The sequence below is a fragment of the Perognathus longimembris genome, chromosome 10 (genome assembly GCF_023159225.1).
Source record: "Perognathus longimembris pacificus isolate PPM17 chromosome 10, ASM2315922v1, whole genome shotgun sequence".
NCBI classification, from domain to species: Eukaryota; Metazoa; Chordata; class Mammalia; order Rodentia; family Heteromyidae; genus Perognathus; species Perognathus longimembris.
Window position 1 is genome coordinate 8,362,348 of NC_063170.1, and position 21,991 is coordinate 8,384,338.

At 41.2% G+C, this 21,991-nt stretch overlaps 1 protein-coding gene across 1 annotated transcript in view; it reads left to right on the top strand.

The window, feature by feature from the left end:
- Glg1 (golgi glycoprotein 1) overlaps positions 1-21,991 on the top strand; it is an 84,071-nt gene that overhangs the window by 22,914 nt on the left and 39,166 nt on the right. The window contains exons 2-5 of the mRNA XM_048355128.1: positions 13,062-13,094; positions 15,869-15,955; positions 18,453-18,668; positions 20,881-21,084. Of these exons, the coding sequence (XP_048211085.1) occupies positions 13,062-13,094; positions 15,869-15,955; positions 18,453-18,668; positions 20,881-21,084 (540 nt within the window). The remainder of the gene's footprint in view (positions 1-13,061; positions 13,095-15,868; positions 15,956-18,452; positions 18,669-20,880; positions 21,085-21,991) is intronic.

The window sequence follows — 21,991 nt, forward strand, 5'->3', positions numbered from 1 at the left end:
AAAAAAACCACTTGAAAGGATGGCATAATTAGTTTCTATAAAACAACAACAACAAAAAAGCATTTTTCATTTCCTCCTGTCATGACATGTTTAATTTATAACTGCTAGCTAGCTATCAGTATTTCAGAAAATGACAACAGAATGTATGACAGAAGTTGAATACTTTTCTGCAATATCACACCCTCAACACACACACTTCCTTACATCAGAAATCTTAAGTACTCTTACCTCAGTAGTTCCTAAACTTGAGCATGTTTTCATTCACCTTGAAATACCTATTTCTGGACCTTACCTCCAGATTTTATTCATTGGATGAGTGGTTGGGGAGGGGACCAAAAATTTATATTTCTGACATGTGATGCTGTTATTGATGCTTTCTGAGAACCACTGCGGCCTGTATGAATATTTTACATACTTGGTTTGCCCAGTCCAAAAGTTTCTTCATATGGATGTTAAATACTGTTTTACAGGTCACCTTGCTTTGGGTGATCTGTGTCTTGTGGGGCATTGGAGAGAAGAAAAACAGGAATTTTCACTTGGAATTTTAGGTTCAAACTGGTCTTGTCTTAAAAACATATTGCTTTATATAAAACCCATTTTGCCAGCCCAGGGAGAATGAAAAGCTATTTTAATTTCCCTTAAGCTAATTCTGGAAAAAGGATCAGGAAAAGCTAGTGTTGAAGCAAGTGAGGAAGTTCAGAAATTGCTTTCCTCAAACTAATATTGTTATGGCAGCACAGACCAGTGGTGATCAAGACTCAGGACTGCTTTTTTTTTTTTTTTTTTTTTGCCAGTCCTGGGGCTTGGACTCAGGGCCTAAGCACTGTCCCTGGCTTCTTTTTGCTCAAGGCTAGCACTATGCCACTTGAGCCATAGCTCTACTTCTGGCCATTTTCTGTATATGTGGTGCTGGGGATTGAACCCAGGGCTTCATGTGTAAGACACAAGCACTCTTGCCACTAGGCCATATCCCCAGCCCCTCAGGGCTGCTTTTTAAAGAGGATAAATAGAAGTTTATTGTCAGTGACCTGAACCAGGCTACTGCCAGAAAAAAGCTTGGATCTGAGGAAGGTGAAACCCTGTTGTTTTTTTATGCATGAGGTTTGTTTTGTTTTGTTTTTTGGCCAGTCCTGGGCCTAGGACTCAGGGCCTGAGCATTGTCCCTGGCTTCTTTTTTTTTTTTGGCCAGTCCTGGGGCTTGGACTCAGGGCCTGAGCACTGTCCCTGGCTTCTTTTTGCTCAAGGCTAGCACTCTGCCACTTGAGCCACAGTGCCACTTCTGGCCGTTTTCTGTATATGTGGTGCTGGGGAATCGAACCCAGGGCCTCATGTATATGAGGCAGGCACTCTTGCCACTAGGCCATATCCCCAGCCCCCCTGGCTTCTTTTTGCTCAAGATTAGCACTCTGCCACTTGAGCCACAGCGCCATGTCTGGCCATTTTCGAGCACTCTTACCCCTAGGCCATATTCCCAGCCCCTTTTGTTTTGTTTTGATTGGTTATCGGGCTTGAACTCTGGGCCTGGGCATGGGCACTGTCCCTGAGCTAGGTAGGCTGGCGCTCTACCTCTTGAATCACAGCGCCTCTTCCAGTTTTCTGGTGGTTTATTGGAGATAAGTGTCTCATGGACTTTCCTGTCCAGGCTGGCTTTGAACCACGATCCTCCGATCTTGGCCTCCTGAATAGCTAGGATTACAGGTGTGAGCCACCAGCACCTGGCTGAAACACTGGGTTTTATACAAGCTGGTTACACACAAAATACGCATTAATTAGACATACAAAAGGTAAGGTGGGCTGATGTCAACTTCTGGCTGTTACGCCAAGTCACGAAACGACCACCAAGAAGGCCACCGAGACTCAGACATTCCGAAATGCAAAAGCAAGGCTTTATTCAGGCGGGCTACAATTCGGGCCTCGTCCTACCCACCGACACAGCGGAGGTTAGGAGGAAGCCCCGAGCTGCGATTGCACAGAGCTTATAAAGGCAAAAAACAAAGTTACAGCAATCAGGTGTTCAAGCAAGCAAGATTAGGACGAGGGTACAAATCTGATAGGCTCAGGGCTCGAGGCATTCTGGGAACGATTAGAGTTAAGCATTCCCAGGCGGTTAGAGTTTTTGACCGGCTGGGCCCTAATAAGCTTGCCCTGGGTTTGCTCATAGTTTAAACAGACAACAAAACGGGGGCTGCCTGAAAATGGGGTTTACTTCAATTCTTTATTCCCCCCTTCACTGGCCAGGTGGGCAATTCCTTTCTAGTTGTGCAGAAAATATGGCATCCTGTTACTACCCCTCCTATATTGTTGTTTCAGAAATGCTTTATGACTTTTCCTATATCCATTCAGAATATTCCTACCCAGTCTGCCCCCACCCCACATTCGGGCAACTACCTCACTGTGTCACTTTCCACAACTGTGAGTGAATGTCACATTCTGGCATCTGGATGAAGGTTCCCTCACCAGGAGGGCTAACTTTGTCTACTTCAGTATCACCAACCCCAACTTGAAGCTGTTTTTAGAATTATGAACCTGGTTGCTCAAATCTAGGCTGTTTGTAGGGATTAAATAATTTGCCTGCTATATCAGCATGAGTCTCTTCAAAGTTAATCTAACTTCCGGGGCTGGGGATATAGCCTAGTGGCAAGAGTGCCTGCCTCGGATACACGAGGCCCTAGGTTCAATTCCCCAGCACCACATATACAGAAAACGGCCAGAAGCGGCGCTTTGGCTCAAGTGGCAGAGTGCTAGCCTTGAGCTGGAAGAAGCCAGGGACAGTGCTCAGGCCCTGAGTCCAAGGCCCAAGACTGGCCAAAAAAAAAAAAAAAAAAAAAAAGTTAATCTAACTTCCAACATTGGAATGGTTTGAGTGACTGGGAGACATTATTGAGCAAAACTGGAGAAGTGCATGCCCACACATGCAGGTACTAGGGTTTGGGTAGCTTTTTTCTTTTTGCTGGTCCTGAGCACTGGCCCTGAGCTCATTTGCTCAAGGCTAGCACTCTACTACTTGAGCCACAGACTCTACTTCCAGGTTTTTCCGAGTAGTTTATTGGAGATAAGAGTCCACGGACTTTGGGCTTGGGCGCTTTTGAACTTCGATCCTCAGATCTTAACCTCCTAAGTAGCTAGGATTATAGGCATAAACCACCTGGTGTCTGACTTAGGTTAGCGCCCCCCCCCCCCAAGTCTTGGGGCTTGAACTCAGGACCTAAGCACTGTCCCTGGCTTCTTTTTGCTCAAGGCTAGCACTTATATGTGGTGCTGAGGAATTGAACCCAGGGCTTCATGTATACGAGGCAATCACTCTACCACTAGGCCATACTCTCAGCCCAGTTTAGCTTTTTTGATCATAGTTAATACTCCACTATTTGGACAACATCTTCACCTTTATGTTTTTGCTGCTTAATTGGCGATAAGAGTCTCTTGGATTAGTCTGCCTGCGTTGGCTTTAAACCACAGAAGAGGCAACTTAAAGATGCTTTTGCTGGACTCTGTGAATTAACAAAAAATCCCTCAGTTTTGTATTAGTGCTCTTTCAACTGAGCTATTCTCTGCTGCTGTCAGCTTTGCAATCTCAGGAAATACCAGATTCACAGATAAGCATCTTGGGTGGAAGGCCAACTACTCCCCTAACTGGCTATGCCTTCTTGTAAAAAGAAAGCCCAAAACCCAGACCACCTTGTTCCCGTCGGGTCCAGTAACAGTGATAACAACCCCTCCCTCAACTCCTCTAAGGAAACAGTCTGAGCTACTTGTCAGCCAGGCCACTCACCTGTGACTTAAGTCTGTACACCTTTCTCATCTCACTCTACCTTCCCTCCCCTATTTAACATGCATCCAATGTTTGTTTATTTTTTTTTGTTGCCAATCCTGGGGCATGGACTCGGCGTGGACTCGGCCTGAGCACTATGCCTGGCTTCTTTTTGCTCAAGGCTAGCACTCTACCACTTGAGTCACAGTGCCACTTCTGGCTTTTATCTATATATGTGGTGCTGAGGAATCAAACCCAGGGCTTCATGTATACGAGGCGAGCACTCTACCACTAGGCCATATTCCCAGTCCTGTATCCAATGTTTGTTGTACCTTTAAGGCAGCTGAAGATGTACTGAATTTCTGTCTTCCCAGAGTTGCCATGTAATAAATCTCCTTTTTCTGCCCTTCAGCATGTCAGTTTAGCATTTGGGGGCAGGTAGCCAGACCTAACTTGGGACTCCTGGACTTTGAGTCTGGGCTCCAAAAACTCAGGTTTACCATGCTCCTCAAATCTTAGCCTCCTGATTAGGATTACAAGTGTTGAGCCACTGATTCCCGACACATTTACTGTCTTTTGGTATTATTAAACCATAGTGTTCCAGTGTTTGTTTGTTTTTTTTTTTTTTTTTGGCCAGTCCTGGGGCTTGGACTCAGGGCCTGAGCACTGTCCCTGGCTTCTTTTTGCTCAAGGATAGCACCCTGCCGCTTGAGCCACAGCGCCACTTCTGGCCGTTTTTTGTATATGTGTGGTGCTGGGGAATCGAACCCAGGGCCTCATGTATATGAGGCAGGCACTCTTGCCACTAGGCCATATCCCCAGCCCATCCAAAAACTTTTTTATACATCGTACCTTTACAGATAAACAGAGGCTTTGTTTTCATTCTTAGATTTTCTTCTCAGTAATTGTTATACGCTTGCTTTTTCCCATCTCTCGATTTTTGTTTGAGTCTTTGTCTTGTCAAAGACTGAGAGTTACTACCTAGTTGAGTTTTAAATGACAAAAAGTCGAATTATTTTTTTATTTTAAGATTAAAAAGGGTCTGGGGCTGGGAATATGGCCTAATGGCAAGAGTGCTCGCCTCGTATACATGAAGCCCTGGGTTCATTTCCTCAGCACCACATATGTAGAAAATGGCCAGAAGTGGCTCTGTGGCTCAAGGGCAGAGTGCTAGCCTTGAGCAAAAAGAAGCCAGGGACAGTGCTCAAGCCCTGAGTTCAAGGCCCAGGACTGCCCCCCCCCAAAAAAAAAGATTAAAAAGGGTCTTATAAATTATTCTAAATCATGTTTTAAATTTTGAAGTTATTATATTTCATGGGCCAAAATAACACATTGAGTTTTTGGCATTTTCTATCAACTGTCTATGCCAACAGAAACCTCACCATATGGTAGGACTGCTGCTGTATGAGGAAACCCACACAGTGTGGAGACATTGCCTGGCATGAAGCAGAGTACTGGTCCCATATGCTTATCTTGCTAAAACTGACATATTGACCAGGTTGCATTAGGATTCCAGTACATCACGGTATCCTATCAGTTCAATTCCGTTTTCTCCTACCAGCTTCATTATAAAAACTCCGAATTTCATAAAATCTCTTACCCAACTGCAGAGAGAAACTTTTGAATGACTACTATAGGGCAGAGTATGTCAGTAGACATTCTGGCACCCTGTTAAGCGCTCTTCTACCACTGTGCACTTTCTTTTCTTTTTTTTTTGGCCAGTCCTGGGCCTTGGACTCAGGGCCTGAGCACTGTCCCTGGCTTCTTCCCGCTCAAGGCTAGCACTCTGCCACTTGAGCCACAGCGCCGCTTCTGGCCGTTTTCTGTATATGTGGTGCTGGGGAATCGAACCTAGGGCCTCGTGTATCCGAGGCAGGCACTCTTGCCACTAGGCTATATCCCCAGCCCCTACTGTGCACTTTCTTGATAATCTCTTTCATGCTTGCCCTTCAAACCTAGCCAAATATCTACAAGGTAAAGAGATTGTAAAACATTAATCTTGAATAGTGGTATAAGTTGTGATTTAGTTTGCTTATTTTATTAGGATTTTGATAGTTTCAGGAAGAATTTCAAGATGAGTATAGTTTAGAACCAGGTTTATTACAGCAAGTTAGTTTGTACAGTTGTCAGAAAAACATAAATGACAATCTCTCTATCTCTCTCTCTCTCTCTCTCTCTCTCTCTCTCTCTCTCTCTCTCTTTCTTTGCCAGTCCTGGGCCTTGGACTCAGGGCCTGAGCACTGTCCCTGGCTTCTTTTTGCTCAAGGCTAGCACTCTACCATTTGAGCCACAGTGCCACTTCTGGCTTTTTTCTATATATGTGGTTCCAAGGAATTGAACCCAGGGCTTCATGTATACAAGGCGAGCACTCTACCACTAGGCCATTTTCCCACTCTCGACAATCTCTTTCTTACTGTTTTGATGTGATGTAAGTGGCTCATGTTTTGTTTTGTGTTTTTTTTTGTCGGTTGTGGGACTTGAACTCAGGGCTTGGGTACTGTCTCTAAGCTCTTCAGCTCAAGGCTAGTGTTCTACCACTTTGAGCCACAGTGCCACTTCTGGTTTTCTGATGGTTAATTGGAGCTAAGAATCTCACAAACTTTCCTGCTCAGGCTGGCTTGGAACCATGATCCTCAGATCTCAGCCTCCTGAGTAGCTAGGATTATAGGTGTGAGCCACTGTTGCCCTGTGGTGGCTCGTGTTTTTTTAGAGATGAAACAGCTAAAAGATTTACCAGGTTTTCATTCAGAAACTGGTTATGAATGGTGATTTTTAAATTTCAGATTTTTCTTTCTAAATTATTCTTCTGTTCTGAAAATTTAGGTTTAAGCCATTACCAGTGGGTTAAATGGATGTGTGATATAACAGAATATAGCTTTTGGTTAGAGACAATTGAAGTAATTTCTGTATTAGAAGTGGAGACTTTTCTTTTCATGAACTGTCATTAGTTTGCTTTTTTTCCCATCCATTTGAAACTATGAAAAACAATCATTAGCTCAAAGACGATCTAAAACCAGGTTGTAAGTGGTTCAGAGGCCATACTTTGCCAACACTATATTAACTCACTTAATTCTTTATATCACTCATAGAGTTAGGGCTCTGATTTCTCCAGGTTAACAAGTACAGCTTTACAGTCTGATCACTGAGAAAAGTTCAGGAAATGAGGGCTGAAGTGCTGCTGTGTGGAGCTTGATCAAGGAGCTGGGTACACCCATGGGAAGCACCCACTGGGTTCCTAATTATCTTCACTGTAGAGTGGATCACTAGTAAATAAATGAAGAAGTGTTCACACCCAGTCTACAAATTGTCTCTGCAAGGCCACATCACCTGAGGAAATCAGGAGCCTACAGGGTTATGTTTTAGAAGTCCTCTGTGGACAGCTGCCTTTGTGGTTTCTGCTGACCCTATCCAGCCTCACATGCTCCCAGTCAGCTCAGCCACCTTCAACCGTGTTCCATATCTCTCTCACATGTAGTCATCATTAAAGTAAAATTTGAAAGCATAGGAGGCCATGGGGTCACATGTAGCTCATGATTGTGAACATGCCCAGGGAGTTGTTCAACACCACGTGGCCACTGCCACCCACCTAGATAAACTGGGCAGTCCTCTAGAGAAAGTTCCCATCCTTTCCCTCTAAGCTTCCTGGACAGCAAGCTGGTCAAGCAAGCTCACTGCCTGCCTGAGCTTGCAATCTGGACCTAGAGGTATAGAATTTTTTTTAACTCTCATATGTATTTAAAGTCGCTGATTATTCAAGTTGCTAGTGATTCTGTCAGTGTTTCAGAAAGATACTGCTGTAATTTTTATAGGAGAAAGGTTTGAAAAGATATGTTTTTCTCTTTTTACCATAGCCCAGATTCAAGGAATTTTTTATGGTAGAGGATAGTATCAATGATTGATTTCTCCTAAATTTTAGCATAAGTTAACTAGTAAAGTAGTATTTTAAGTTAGCAATTTCATAGTCCTACCCAGTAAGTTGCTTTCCTCACTATCCAAAAAAATGAAAAGTTGAATATAAAAAAATGAATTTGTTTTAAGTGTAAACTATAGCTGTAAGCCAACACACAGATGTAAGACACTGTTGTGTCTGATCTATTTTGGTGGCAATTACTTATGCAAGCTAAATATGCATAATCTTATATTCTAGAGCAAGTGGATTAGTCATCTTTGGAAAACAGTCTGCACTTTTTCTTTTTTTGTCAGTAGTAGGGTTTGAACTCAGGCTCATTGTCTCACTTTGCTTTTTTGCTCAAAGCGGATGCTTTACCACTTGACCCATTCCTCCACTTTGAGCATTGTGCTGGTTAATTGGACTTAAAAGCTCATGAGCTTTCTTGCCCAGTCTGTCTTTGAACCAAGATTCTCTTATCTTAGCTTCCTGAATGCTAGGATTACAAGCATGAGCCACCAGTGCCCAGCTAAGAAAAAAAAAAAATCTGATTGAGCCAGAATAAAGCCCTACAAAGTAGTTATGAGTTTGATTTTCCTTACTCTGGGAAAAATTTCCAAGTCTAAAAAATTGGATTTATCTGATTAGATAGCAATTGCATTATCTTAATTTTTTCTTTGGAAGCAGGCTTTTTGGACCAGGTTAGTAAATGAATTGTTCACATGACTAGTTTATCAGGTTCTTGAATTCCCAGAAGAATTTACTCAGTTCAGGAGGTCTGCAGCTCAAGACTAGCTCAAGACTGCAGCCCAATTTATTCCTTTTCAGAATATTCCTAATCAGGAGGAAGGTTCAAGTTGTTGCTACCTTCAAAGTTTTATGAGGACATAACAACATACACAATGTTGGCTTTTTTTTTTTTTAATCTTGAGCTCAGAGCCTCCTGCTTTGCTAGGCTGATGCCCTCTACCACTTGAGACAAGCTTCTATCCCCGATTTTTGCTTTTGTTTTTGAGATGGTCTCACTTCCTGCCCGAGCATGTGCCTGAGCCCCAGTTTGCTTACCGGAGTTAAGTTCCCATCATTGCTGGGAGCACAGACCTATGCCTTAACGTCTGCTTCCCCCTCAGCATTTCTGCCTGGACTGGCCTGAATCCATCATCTTACCCTACCTTTGTATTTAAGGCAGTGTTAGCATTTTTTTTTCTCCCAGGAGATTCATAAACATATCTGTTGTCATTTAATTTAGTATTGGGCGCTTAGAGGAAGAACTTGCTCCTTTGTGTACTTCTCTATTGAGTTTTTCAGCTTCAGTTGATGGTCCATGCTTTCATTTTTTTTTTTTAAGTTTTTTTTTTTTGGGCCAGTCCTGGGCCTTGGACTCAGGGCCTGAGCACTGTCCCTGGCTTCTTCCCGCTCAAGGCTAGCACTCTGCCACTTGAGCCACAGCGCCGCTTCTGGCCGTTTTTTTCTGTATATGTGGTGCTGGGGAATCGAACCTAGGGCCTCGTGTATCCGAGGCAGGCACTCTTGCCACTAGGCTATATCCCCAGCCCCCATACTTTCATTTTTGATTAGCATACATTACCTGTATAAGAAAAGTTTCATTGTATTTCCAGACATGTAAACAAAATATCCCAATCAAGCGTTCTCCAACCCCCCCCCCCCACACTTATCATTCTCTCCCCATTATCATCATCCTTAAAACTTTTTTTGCTGGTCCTAGGGCTTGAATTCAGGGGCTGGGCTATGTCCCTGAGCTCTTTTGCTCAAGGCTACTAGCACTCTACCACTTTGAGCCTCACCAACTTTCCTGCCCAGGCTGGCTTTGAACCATGATTCTCAGATCTCAGCCTCCTGAGTAGTTGGGATTACAGGCGTGAGCCACCAGTTCCTGGCTTCTCAAAACAATGTTAATAGGTTCCATTGTTCTACTTTCATACATACAAAGAAACTACAGTTGAATGTGATCTTCATCATTCACCCTCTTTGTTAGCCCTCGTTCCTCTCGCTGTTCGCATTTATTTATTTATTTATTTATTTATTTATTTATTTATTTATTTATTTATTTATTTATTTATTTATTGCCAGTCCTGAGGCTTGGATTCAGGCCTGAGCACTGTCCCTGGCTTCTTTTTGCTCAAGGCTAGCACTCTGCCACTTGAGCCACAGAGCCACTTGTGGCCGTTTTCCATATATGTGGTGCTGGGGAATCGAACCCAGGGCTTCATGTATACGAGGTAAGCACTCTTGCCACTAGGCCATATTCCCAGTCCCCATTTCTCAGATTTTATAAACTCATGGAAAGAACCTCAATCAGTATTCAGCCATTGGGATTGTGGGAGCAGAAAAAATACACTGAGATACAGAAGTTTGCATCAATTTCAAGTCAGTCTTAGGCTCTTTAAGCCTATTCATAAATCCTGTGTGAAGAAATCTGTTCTAGTCCACAGCCTGTTTTAGGAGTATGGAGAGGTTGCATGATGAATGTAAAGTTCTATAACTTCTATAGCTGAGTAGTTGTCTCTTAGTCAAGTATATTTGGGGATGGGATGGGGGGATAGGGTCTCCTCTCCCTATGTTACCCAGGCTATCCTGGGACTTATGATTCTCCTGTTTCAGCCTCCTAAGTGCTGCTAGGCCATATTCATTTTTATGAAAATCTGTCTCCTTACAATCAACTCTGAATTTATAAAACTTAGAAGAAGGATTTAAAGCTTAAAATCAGTGATTCCAGTTTGGGTAGTACCAGAGTAGAAAAGTAGTAACGTACAAAAATATCCACAACATTTGAGTCCTTAATTTAAAAAAGCCAAGTGAAGTAAACAAAGTCACTTATTATTTAAGGAAGTGTCTGCCCAAATTTATCTAATTATCGTTATCTTATCTGGACTGCCTCCGTTTATCTTGTAACTGCCAGACAACATACCAAGTTTCTCTGTAGTTGAATGCCTCCATCTGTAAAATTGGAGAGTCCCATTTATCTTATTGTCTTGTAAGAAATAAATTTACTGTCTAGCTCAGTAAGTGGCAGTTTATCCATTACATCCATCACACCCTTCATTGGGCTCAGGCAAGTACTACTTTTGCTACTTCATTCAGCATTAACTGAGTTTCTTCTCTGTGTAGTCACTAATGCATTGGAGGACAGTCATTTTCTTTTCAGTGAGTAAACACTTGATGTAACTCCAGAGTGATAAAGAGCTAGGGGTTACTTGGTGGGGCTCAGCTTAGAATAGCCATGAGCCTGCATTGTGCTCTGATTTGAAGGGTAGAGCTGTTGAGTTAGGATTCAGAAACTGATTTTACTTTTAATCCTCTGTCTTTATGTGTTGTTATTTGAAAAATATGCATATCCCCAGCAGATATATATATATATATGCTAATATTACATCTATTTAAAAGTACATTAAGGGAGACTTGGAATGTGGCTTAGTGGTAGAGTGCTTGCCTAGCTTGCATGAAGCCGTAAACAGAAGAAGGCGGAAGTGGTGCTGTGGCTCAAGTGGTAGAGCGCAAGCCTTGAGCACAGAGAGGTTCAGGGACAGTGCCCAGACCCTGAGTTCAAGCCCCAGCACCGGCATAAACAAAACAAAACATAAATACATTAAGGGCTGGGCATGTGGCTTAGTGGTAGAGTACTTGCCTAGCATGCATGAAGTCCTGGGTTTGATTCCCTCAGTGCCACATAAAGAGAAAAAGCCAGGAGTGGCACTGTGGCTCAATTAGTAGAGCAAAAGCATTGAGTAAAAGAAGCTCAGTAACAGTGCCCAGGCCCTGAGTTCAAGCCCCACAACTGGCCAAAAACAAACATTAAAATATAAAATTAAAGGCTCAGCTTTTTTTTTTTAAATTAGAAAAAAGGTTAGAAGCTTCCTATGAATAGCCCAGGCTGGCCTCATCTAAGAGTGCACATCTGTTTGTCCTTAGAGCTCACTCTTCGAAGTGAATCTTTAAGCCTACTACAAGCTCCTACACTGGATTAGTTGACTTCACTATTGTATCTATGCTACTTAGATTGTAAAGTAGCTGAGATTAAACACTAGATAAAAAGTCTTTGGTTTCTACCCTGAGTCTGTAGCTCGTGCCTGTAATCCTAGCTTCTCTGGTGGCTGAGATCTGAGTATTGTGGTTTGAGAATCTTACTTCCAGCTAACCAGAAAAAAGCTAGAAGTAGAGCCATGGCTCAAGTAGTAGAGCGCGAGCCTTGAGCACAAAAGCTTAGGGACAGCACCCAGGCACTGAGTTCAAGCCCCAGAACCAACCCAACACACACACACACACACACACGTATCTTGTGAAGCCACACAATAACAGGTAAAACCTAGTCCCTTTTCTTTCACCATTGAATTGAAAGTTCATTTGTGTGTGTGTGTGTGTGTGTGTGTGTGTGTGTGTGTGTGTGTGTGTGTTTTCAGGTGATGGTGATGGTAATACTACTGAAAATCGAACTTAAGTATCTGGGACTACAGACATGCAACACCATGCCCAGCTGGGTTTTTTGTTTGCCTTTTGTTTGTTTGTGTATTTGTATAGTATTTTTGCTAGTACTGGGGCTTGAACTTAGGGTCTCACACTCTTGCTCAGCTTGTTTGTTAATGGCTTATACTCTACTCCTTGAGCTATGCCTCCAGTCTCTCATTTTGTTTACTAATTGGAGCTAAAGTCTTTTTTTAATTAAATTTTATTGACAAGGTGATGTACAGAGGGGGTACAGTTACATAATAAGGTAGTGAGTACATTTCTTGTCTTACTTGTTACACCTTCCCTCATTTTTCTTTCCCTTCCCTTGTTCAGCTAAGCATATACAATATCCAGTGTATCAAAATCATATACAGTGACCACAGTGGGTCTGCCAAAGGAAAGAGCTAAAGTCTTTTGAAGACTTTACTGCCAAGGCTGGTTTTTGAACCATGATTCCCCCAGGTGTTTGCCTTCTGAGTAGCATTACAGTTGTGAGACACCAGTGAATGGCCTAGCTTGTTTTTTAGATGGTCTCACTGAGTTTTGCCTGGGTTGTACTTGAACCATGACTTTCCTATATGTGCCTACCAGAGTTGCTGAAATTATAGGTTTTTACCATCGTGCTCAGCTTCCATAAATCTGTTTAGTTTTTTTAAGGTGTTTCATTCTCTTTCAAAAAGGATACTTGTGTTGTGCCTGAGCATCTTAACTTTCATGTCCGAATTACACTATCCATTGGAGAGGAAACTCTCTAACTTGTACTTTTCTGGTACATTTCTTTGCAGCAGTCTAACAGATCTATAGTTCCATCTTCCTCTTCTCCTTGGAGAAACATATTTGGTTGAATATTCAGATCTAGTTTTGAGTTTATTTTGGTAGTGTTTGAAAACTTGAGAAGTTGGTTTTTTTGCTTTTTGTTTTGGTTTAAACATCATCTCTTCTTTTTTTTCCCCCTTCTAGCCTGAAAATGAAATTTCTTCAGACTGTAATCATGTAAGTAAGGATTTTCTGCAACTCACCATATGTGCTTCATAAATATGATGACAGATTTTAGTATGCTTTTCCTGTTGTTCCAGGAAGCTTTATGATTTTTTGCATTCTCTTTAATCTTAAAATGATTAACCTTGTTTAAAGACCATGGTAAACTCCACAAATACCCCTTTGTTGGAGAAACTATTGGGTCTGCCAAATATTTATGAATTTAAGTTTTTGTTCAATAGTACTACCATATGAAAATAATTGCTTATCAAGTTAACAGTTTTAAAATGCACTTTAGATGCCAATCATGAGCCATAAGTTGTTTTGTTCTTTTTCATTCAGTGTTTTATTTTGGGGGTATATATGCTTATACCGGGGCTTGAACTCTAGGCCTCACATTCTCACTTTGCTTTTTCCCTGAAGTCCGGCACACTACCACTTGAGGCATGGCTCCACCTCTGGCTTTTTGCTTCTTAATTGGAGATAGGAATCTCATGGATTTCTGTGCCTGTGCTGGTTTTGAATCCTGATCCGCAGATCTCAGCTTCCTGAGTAGTTAGGATTTTAGGCATGAGCCACACTGCACTCAGTTCTCAAATAATTTTTAACCTGAGCAACGGACTAACTATGAATTGGAGATCATCCAATAGTTCTTTCTTTGGGTTTAATTTGCCTAGGCAGCTCACAGAACTTGGAAACACATTTGTCAGTTTAGTATAAAAGGACATTACAAAAAATACAGATAAAGAGTTGCAAGGTATGGAAGAAAGGATTTTGTGTCCTCTCTGCCTGTGCTTTCAGGACCTTCCTCATATTTAGCTCTCTAGAATCTGTCTGTTTGTTCTTTTTAATGAGGACCTTATTGTACATGCGTGACTGATGATAGATAATGGGATGGCTAGAGAAATTCAGCAAGGCCTGACTGTTCAGATTCTTTGTGCAGCATCTGGTCCTCAAGATGTCTCTGAAAGGTCAGAGAATTCCTTTATGTCTAGGTCCAAAACAGAAAGGTGATGGAAGGTTAGTATCTATGACCTGCCTTGGGGAAGAGAAATTTTAGTTTCTATGGCCTAATTTCAGCAGGAAGTTATGAGTTCCAAAGATTATAGTTTTAAACCAAATATGTGTAATAATATCACAGTATTGTGAATGTTGAAAGCATGCTCATATAAAAATGTATACACATTTTATTGATAATAGCTTTAAAGTGGAAACAACTCACAGGTGTGCCAACCAAGAATGAGTAAGTAATGATGTATCCATACAATGGATTTCACAAGAAAAAAAGTGTGCTACAACATGGAAGACCTCAAGGACTAGACATTGTTACATGATTTATATGAAATGTCTAGGATAGGCAAATCCATGAAGAAAGATTAGTGGTTGCAGGCGCTGAATTAGGGAATCGGAAATGACTAACAGGTGAATTTCTTTAGGGGATGATGAAAATGTTCTATAATTAATGGTGAGAAGTGCACAAGTCCTATAAATATACTAATAGTCACCAAGTTATACTTTAGAAAGATAATCTCTGTTTTTGAAGTACTGAGATTTGAACTCAGAACTACAGTGCTTGCAAGGCAGACACTTTGTCACTTGAGCCATGCTCCCAAACCTGGAAGAATGACTGTTACGATATGAATTATCTCAATGGAGTATAGTCAGCCCCCTTGATATAGTCACTAGTTTCACTTACTAATTCAGAGGGACCTTGTGTCTTCTACCTATTTTCCTTCCTTTTTTATTTTGAAAAGAAACCTAAACATTTCATGACAGGTGCTCTACTGCTGGAGCCAGACGTCAGCCCTTCTTTCTTTGGTTATTTTTCTAGATGGGGGTCTCACTTTTTATGCAGGCCATGATGAATAAAGAAAGGAAACTAGAGCTCAAGTAACTGTCCTTCATAATAAAACTGATGTTCATAAAACATAAAAGCACTGCTGTTTATGAGAGCTAAAACAAAACATATCTGAGCTTCTAGGTTAGACTTTTACTTTGGCAGAATTTAGCTTATTCAACCTATTTTTATTTTCTTGGGAAAATTTTGTCAGGGATCTTTATGCATTTTTTGACACTAAATTATTTTTTGTTGTTGTTGTTTTTTTTTTTTTTGGCCAGTCCTGGGCCTTGGACTCAGGGCCTGAGCACTGTCCCTGGCTTCTTTTTGCTCAAGGCTAGCACTCTGCCACTTGAGCCACAGCGCCGCTTCTGGCCATTTTCTGTATATGTGGTGCTGGGGAATCGAACCTAGGGCCTCGTGTATCCGAGGCAGGCACTCTTGCCACTAGGCTATATCCCCAGCCCCTAAATTATTTTTAATTCAGTTAAAAAAATTGTTCTTTATGGGCTGGGGATATGGCCTAGTGGCAAGAGTGCTTGCCTTGTATACATGAGGCCCTGGGTTCAATTCCCCAGCACCACATATACAGAAAACGGCCAGAAGTGCTGCTGTGGCTCAAGTGGCAGAGTGCTAGCCTTGAGCAAAAAAAAAGAAGCCGGGACAGTGCTCAGGCCCTGAGTCCAAGCCCCAGGACTGACCCAAAAAAAAAAAAAAAATTGTCCTTTAGTGAAAAGTATGTATGACTCTGCTTTAATTTTTGCCTGTATTTTTTTCTTTTATCTATGAATATGATAGCATTTAGTCTTCTGTTATTGGGCATGTTAATGTATTTTATGCAACTTTAATAATTGGCTTTTGTCATTTATAGTAACCACTGATAATAAATTTCTTTTTCTAACTGGAAAGTTTTTATTTCTGCTTTTCAATTTTTTTTCCTGCCTGAATCTAGCTGTTGTGGAATTACAAACTGAATCTGACTACTGATCCCAAATTTGAATCTGTGGCCAGAGAAGTTTGCAAGTCAACCATATCAGAGGTAAGTTATAAACAGATATTTAGTTATTTAGAAGAGAAAATTATATCTGTTGGCCATCCCCCTTATTAAGATACATTTGTCTCTGAGTCATTTAACTCAGTTACTTTTCTTGGAATTTGCATCTTTCTTGGTTGAGAGATAGGAAGTGGGTGTAATTAGACTTCTTTTTGTTAGCACCCACCTACACTTGTTTGTAAGAGGATATTGTTGACTGATACAGTTGGAAATCGGGTCCTGTTTGGTTATTTATCTTGTCTTAGGGTAAATAACATGATTTTATTGAAAATTGTGGTATTTGCCATTGCTTTTTTGTTTTGAAGACTTTTTAAAGTAGTAATAGAAAACCCAGAAAGAACATATACTTTTACTTGGTGAATATGAGAAACAGAAAAAATAGTTACTGTTTTTCCAACCTTAAGTTATAGTCATAGGTCTTGTAATATAGTTATCTTTCTGCAGTTGATGCTTGTTAATTATGTAAGTCAGGGCCAGTTTCTCTACTTTTTTTTTTTTTGGCCAGTCCTGGGGCTTGAACTCAGGGCCTGAGCACTGTCCCTGGCTTCTTTTTGCTCAAGACTAGCACTCCACCACATGAGCCACAGTGCCACCTCTGGCTTTTTCTCTATATGTGGTGCTGAGGCGAACCCAGGGCTTCATGCATGTGAGGCAAGCACTTTACCACTAGGCCATATTCCCAGCCCCTCTACATTTCTTTTTTTTTTAAATTTATTTATTAATTGAACACAAATTTTTTTGACAAGGTGTTGTGCAAAAAGGGTACAGTTACATAGTAGGGCAGTGTGTACATTTCTTGTGATATCTTACGCCCTGTTTTTCTATCCCTTCTCTAGGTCAGGTAGACATATATACAATATACAATTTATCAAGAACATATACAGTAGCCACGTGGCCAAGCCCAAGAAAAGTCACCTAGGGCTTTAAATGTAATGTCGGTATTAGACAATATGTCGCCTCTACATTTCTTTTTTTTTTTTTTTTTTTTTTGGCCAGTCCTGGGCCTTGGACTCATGGCCTGAGCACTGTCCCTGGCTTCTTCCCACTCAAGGCTAGCACTCTGCCACTTGAGCCACAGCGCCACTTCTGGCCGTTTTCTGTATATGTGGTGCTGGGGAATCGAACCTAGGGCCTCGTGTATCCGAGGCAGGCACTCTTGCCACTAGGCTATATCCCCAGCCCCGCCTCTACATTTCTTAAGGAAGATCCTGACCTGTGTATATCCTTGGTCCCTTCTCCAAGCACCTCATCCTTTGATAACTTCTATGTGTTTAGCTATATACTAGCTTCTCAACCCTGTAGGTTGTAGGCTTTTATGAAGACTTCATTCTATATCTAATGTTAGGACTGAGAATGTGGCTGAAGTGATAGAGTGCTTGCCTAGCATGCATGAAGCCCCTGGGTTCAATTCCTCAGTACCACATAAACAGAAAAGGCAGGAAGTTGCTCTGTGGCTCAAGTGGAAGAGTTCTAGCCTTGAGCAAAAGAAGATCAGGGACAGTGCCCAGACCCTGAGTGGAAGCCCCAGGATTGACAAAAAACAACAACACACATATCCAGTGCTAAACTGGATAGGGAAACACTGCAAGGTCTGTCTGCATCAGTTTTCTTCCCATCAGGTATGGGTTAGGACCACTGTGGAAATAGAAGGGCCTACGACCTTGTATTAGAGAAGGGTAGGTCAGAGAATTTAATGGCCAGCTCCAGTATACAAAAACAGTATTCATTCAAGACTCTTTGGCCCGCCCTAGGGAAGAGAAATGCTGGTTTCTATAGACTTCCTTGTGGAGAAAGTTAGAAGTCAGGAACCATGAATAAAATCTAGAATATAATATGTTTTCATCCTATCACCAGATAGCCCCCTTTTTTTAAGCCACCACTGGTGTTTGAACTCAGGCTCTTGTGCTCCTTCAGCTTGCTTGTTCTGTTGATGCTCTATCACTTGAGCCACACTTTCAGCCCAGCTCTTGCTGGTTATTTTGGGAGATGTAATATCATGGACTTTTCTGCCTGAGCTGACTCTGAACTATGATCCTCTAGATCTCCATCTCCTGAGCAATTAGGTTATAGGTGTGAGCCACAAGCACCTGTCTTCTTTTTTTTTTTTAAATGAATGCAGTTCTAAATATTTTCCGTTTTGTCCCCCAAGAAAATACATAGGTAATCAACAGAAAAACATAAAACTTTTGTTTCTTAACAGTGGTTTAGGGGCTGGGAATATGGCCTAGTAGTAAAGTGCTCACCTCGTATACATGAAGCCCTCCCTGGGTTTGATTCCCTAGCACCACATATATAGAAAAAAAGCCGGAAGTGGTGCTGTGGCTCAAGAGGTAGAGTGCTAGCCTTGAGCAAAAAGAAGCCACGGACAGTGCTCAGGCCGAGTCCACGCCCCAGGATTGGCAACAAAAACAAAACAAATAAACAGTGGTTTAGTATGAACACAGAATATTTGTGTATAAAGTAGTCACTTTCTTTTGGACAGATTAAAGAATGTGCTGATGAGCCAGTTGGAAAAGGTTACATGGTTTCCTGCTTGGTAGATCACCGGGGCAACATCACTGAGTATCAGTGCCATCAATACATTACCAAGATGACAGCCATCATTTTCAGTGATTACCGTTTAATCTGTGGCTTCATGGATGACTGCAAAAATGACATCAACATTCTGAAATGTGGCAGTATTCGGCTTGGGGAAAAGGTATCTACTACATTGCCTTCACCAAAGAGGTTCTATGAACTTGGTAAATGAAAACCATTGTCTAATTAACATGGAATAATTTGGTACTAGAGGTGAAATTACATGAAACTTGCCAAAACATCCCTAAGACTAGTTGATCTATGAGTACATTTCAAGCACTTGTAACAATTTTTCTCTAATGTAGGGGAAAGTAGAGCAACTCATATCAGCTAAGAGAAGTGTTATCCTGAACATATTACCTGTCATTATATTATATATATATATTATTATTGCCAAAGAAGAGATCTGAGTTCTCTAATCTTCATATATCTTAATTATAACTGTAAAAAATGACTTAGCAAGCACACTTTATTTGAAGGAACATGATAAAAGTGACTTAACATCAAACGTGTAAAAATGATGTGTAACATCAAATGTGTAAAAATGGTAGTATATGACCGGGCAATGGTGATTCATGTCTGTTATCCTAGCTACTCAACAGAAAAATAGTAGTATACTCTTCAGTTTCTTAGCAAATGAAAAAGTTCAAGGCTAGACAGGGCAGAAAGCTAACAAGACCCCCCTTCTCAACAGTAATTGTGGCATGATAGCTTTTGCCTGAGATCCCAGTTATGAAGGAGACATGGGTAGGTGGCTCATGGTCTACACCTTGCCTGAGCAAAAACTCTACCTGAAAAATAACTAAAACTGAAATGGTGGAGCATCTGCCTAGCAAGTATGAGGCCTTGAGTCCCAGTCCTGCAGAGGAGTGGGGGGAGGGGGGAAGAAGCTGCCTAAGATAATTTACTGATATAGAGGGCTTCTTATCAATTTGGAGTCTTCAAAACTTTAAGGGGGAAAAAAAACTTTAGGAAAACAGAATTCTCCTTAAAAAAAATATATATATATACAGGGCTGGGGATATGGCCTAGTGGCAAGAGTGCCTGCCTCGGATACACGAGGCCCTAGGTTCGATTCCCCAGCACCACATATACGGAAAACGGCCAGAAGCGGCGCTGTGGCTCAGGTGGCAGAGTGCTAGCCTTGAGCGGGAAGAAGCCAGGGACAGAGCTCAGGCCCTGAGTCCAAGGCCCAGGACTGGCGCAAAAAAAAAAAAAAAAAAAAAAATACAAAACCCACATGCAGTTTCATAGACCGCCCACCCATTCATACTTTATGTAGGTCTAGAAAAAATAAATGATGCATCTGAGTGCAGGTGACTTAGGCTTGTATCCTCATTACTCAGAAGGCTGAGATCCGAGGATTGAGGTTAGAAGCCAGCCTGGACAGATGAATCCAAAAAACTCTTACCTCCAATTAGCCAGCAGTGTTAGAAGTGGGGTGTGTGGCTCAAGTGGTAGAACACACCTTGAGCAAGCCCCCAGTACCAATGAATGAATGAATCATTGTCCATTAGCTAACTACCTTATATCTTGCAACCCAGATGAATTATGTAACTCACCCTCTGTCAGTATGGTAGATATCACAGTTCTTCCCTTCCTATAGGGTTGTTAGGAGAGATTATAAGCATTTTCATGAAGGAAATTAATTGGAAATTAATGTTTAATAGAATAAATTGTATTTTAGTAAAATAGAAAAAATGTATATGTCTTCTGTCATTGAAATTTTGCCTACCTAACTTGAGGGATCTTTTTCATTATATACTAATGATTTCAGAGATTTGTATTATACTGTGACAGTATTTATGTCTATATAAGTAAATATATATACCATCATATATTTTCAGCTTTACTTTATCTAATGGTTATACCTGTCATGGTATTTTGTTTTAAATATAACACTTTTGTATGTATGTGTGTGTGAATGAATGTATGTATGAATGATTGAACTGCCAGTCCTGGGACTTGAACTCAGTGCCTGGGCACTGTCCCTGAGCTTCTTTTGCTGAAGGCTAGCACTCTACCACTTGAACCACAGTGCTACTTCCAGCTTTTTTGAGCAGGTTATTGTAGATAAGAGTCTCACAGGGATTTTTCTGTCCAGGCCTGGCTTCAAACCATGTTACTCAGATCTCAGCCTCCTGAGTAGCTATGATTATAATAGGTGTGAGCCTCTCTGTTGCCCAGGCACTTGTCTTTCTTCGTAGAGTGTTAACAAGGATTATCTCAGTGGCTTGCTAAGTTTTGGAGTTTGTTGTTTGTTTAACCAAATAGTATTTATTTGAAACTCAAGAGGTGAATGTTTAAAAATACTAATATCCTTGTTGTTTTAGGATGCACACTCACAAGGTGAGGTGGTATCGTGCTTGGAGAAAGGCCTGGTGAAGGAAGCAGAAGAAAAAGAACCCAAGATTCAAGTGTCTGAACTCTGCAAGAAAGCCATTCTTCGGGTTGCTGAGCTATCCTCGGATGACTTTCATTTAGATAGGCATTTATATTTTTCTTGCCGAGATGATAGGGAGCGCTTTTGTGAAAATGTGAGTCAGCTAAGAAGCTGTTTCTCTTTTCTTCCTTTTCTTTTGAAATGTCTTTAATATTGTAATCCAAAATTAACCATCACAAACCCCCACATGTAGAAAAGCCAGTCTAATGGAAAGTAAATTTGGTTCCAAGATAATAAAAATAGTGTTTGATGCTCAGATTTAACATCTAGTTAATAGTTGGACTGAACCCTTTTCACATGTTTGGGTTTTTTTTTTCAACTTTATCTCACTTCTCCCTTGGTTTTTGGAACTCTGTTTTATCTATCTTACTTTACCAGGGTGTAATGATCAGTATACAATACCTGAGTATACTCATGTGTTAGGAGAGCATTTCACCACTGAGCTGCGCCCTCAACCACCACAGACAGTTTTAGCTGACATGAGTAAAGTACACTGAGGGTTACTTGTGTGTGCTTCCTGTGTCTGTGTCTGGTGTTTTTAATTTACACTAATATCAGAACCATGGATTATAAGCGCTTTATTGATTCTAACAAAGTTGTTTGTTTTGTTTTGTTTTTGTTGCCACTCCTGGGGCTTGGACTCAGGGCCTGAGCACTGTCCCTGGCTTCTTTTTGCTCAAGACTAGCACTCTACCACTTGAGCCACAGTGCCACTTCTGGCCATTTTCTGTATATGTGGTGCTGAGGAATTGAACTCAGGGCTTCATGTATACGAGGCGAGCACTTTACCACTAGGCCATATTCCCAGCCCTGATTTCTAACAAAGTTGTAAGAAAGGAAGCTCACTAAATATTTCCGTTGGTTCTATAACAATATGAGGTGATGACTTGTGACCAAAGTACACTGTATAAATGTATGGAAATGTCATAATGAAGCTCATTTTTCTATAGTTAACTCACACTAATAAAAATTAAATGCAGGGGCTGGGGATATGGCCTAGT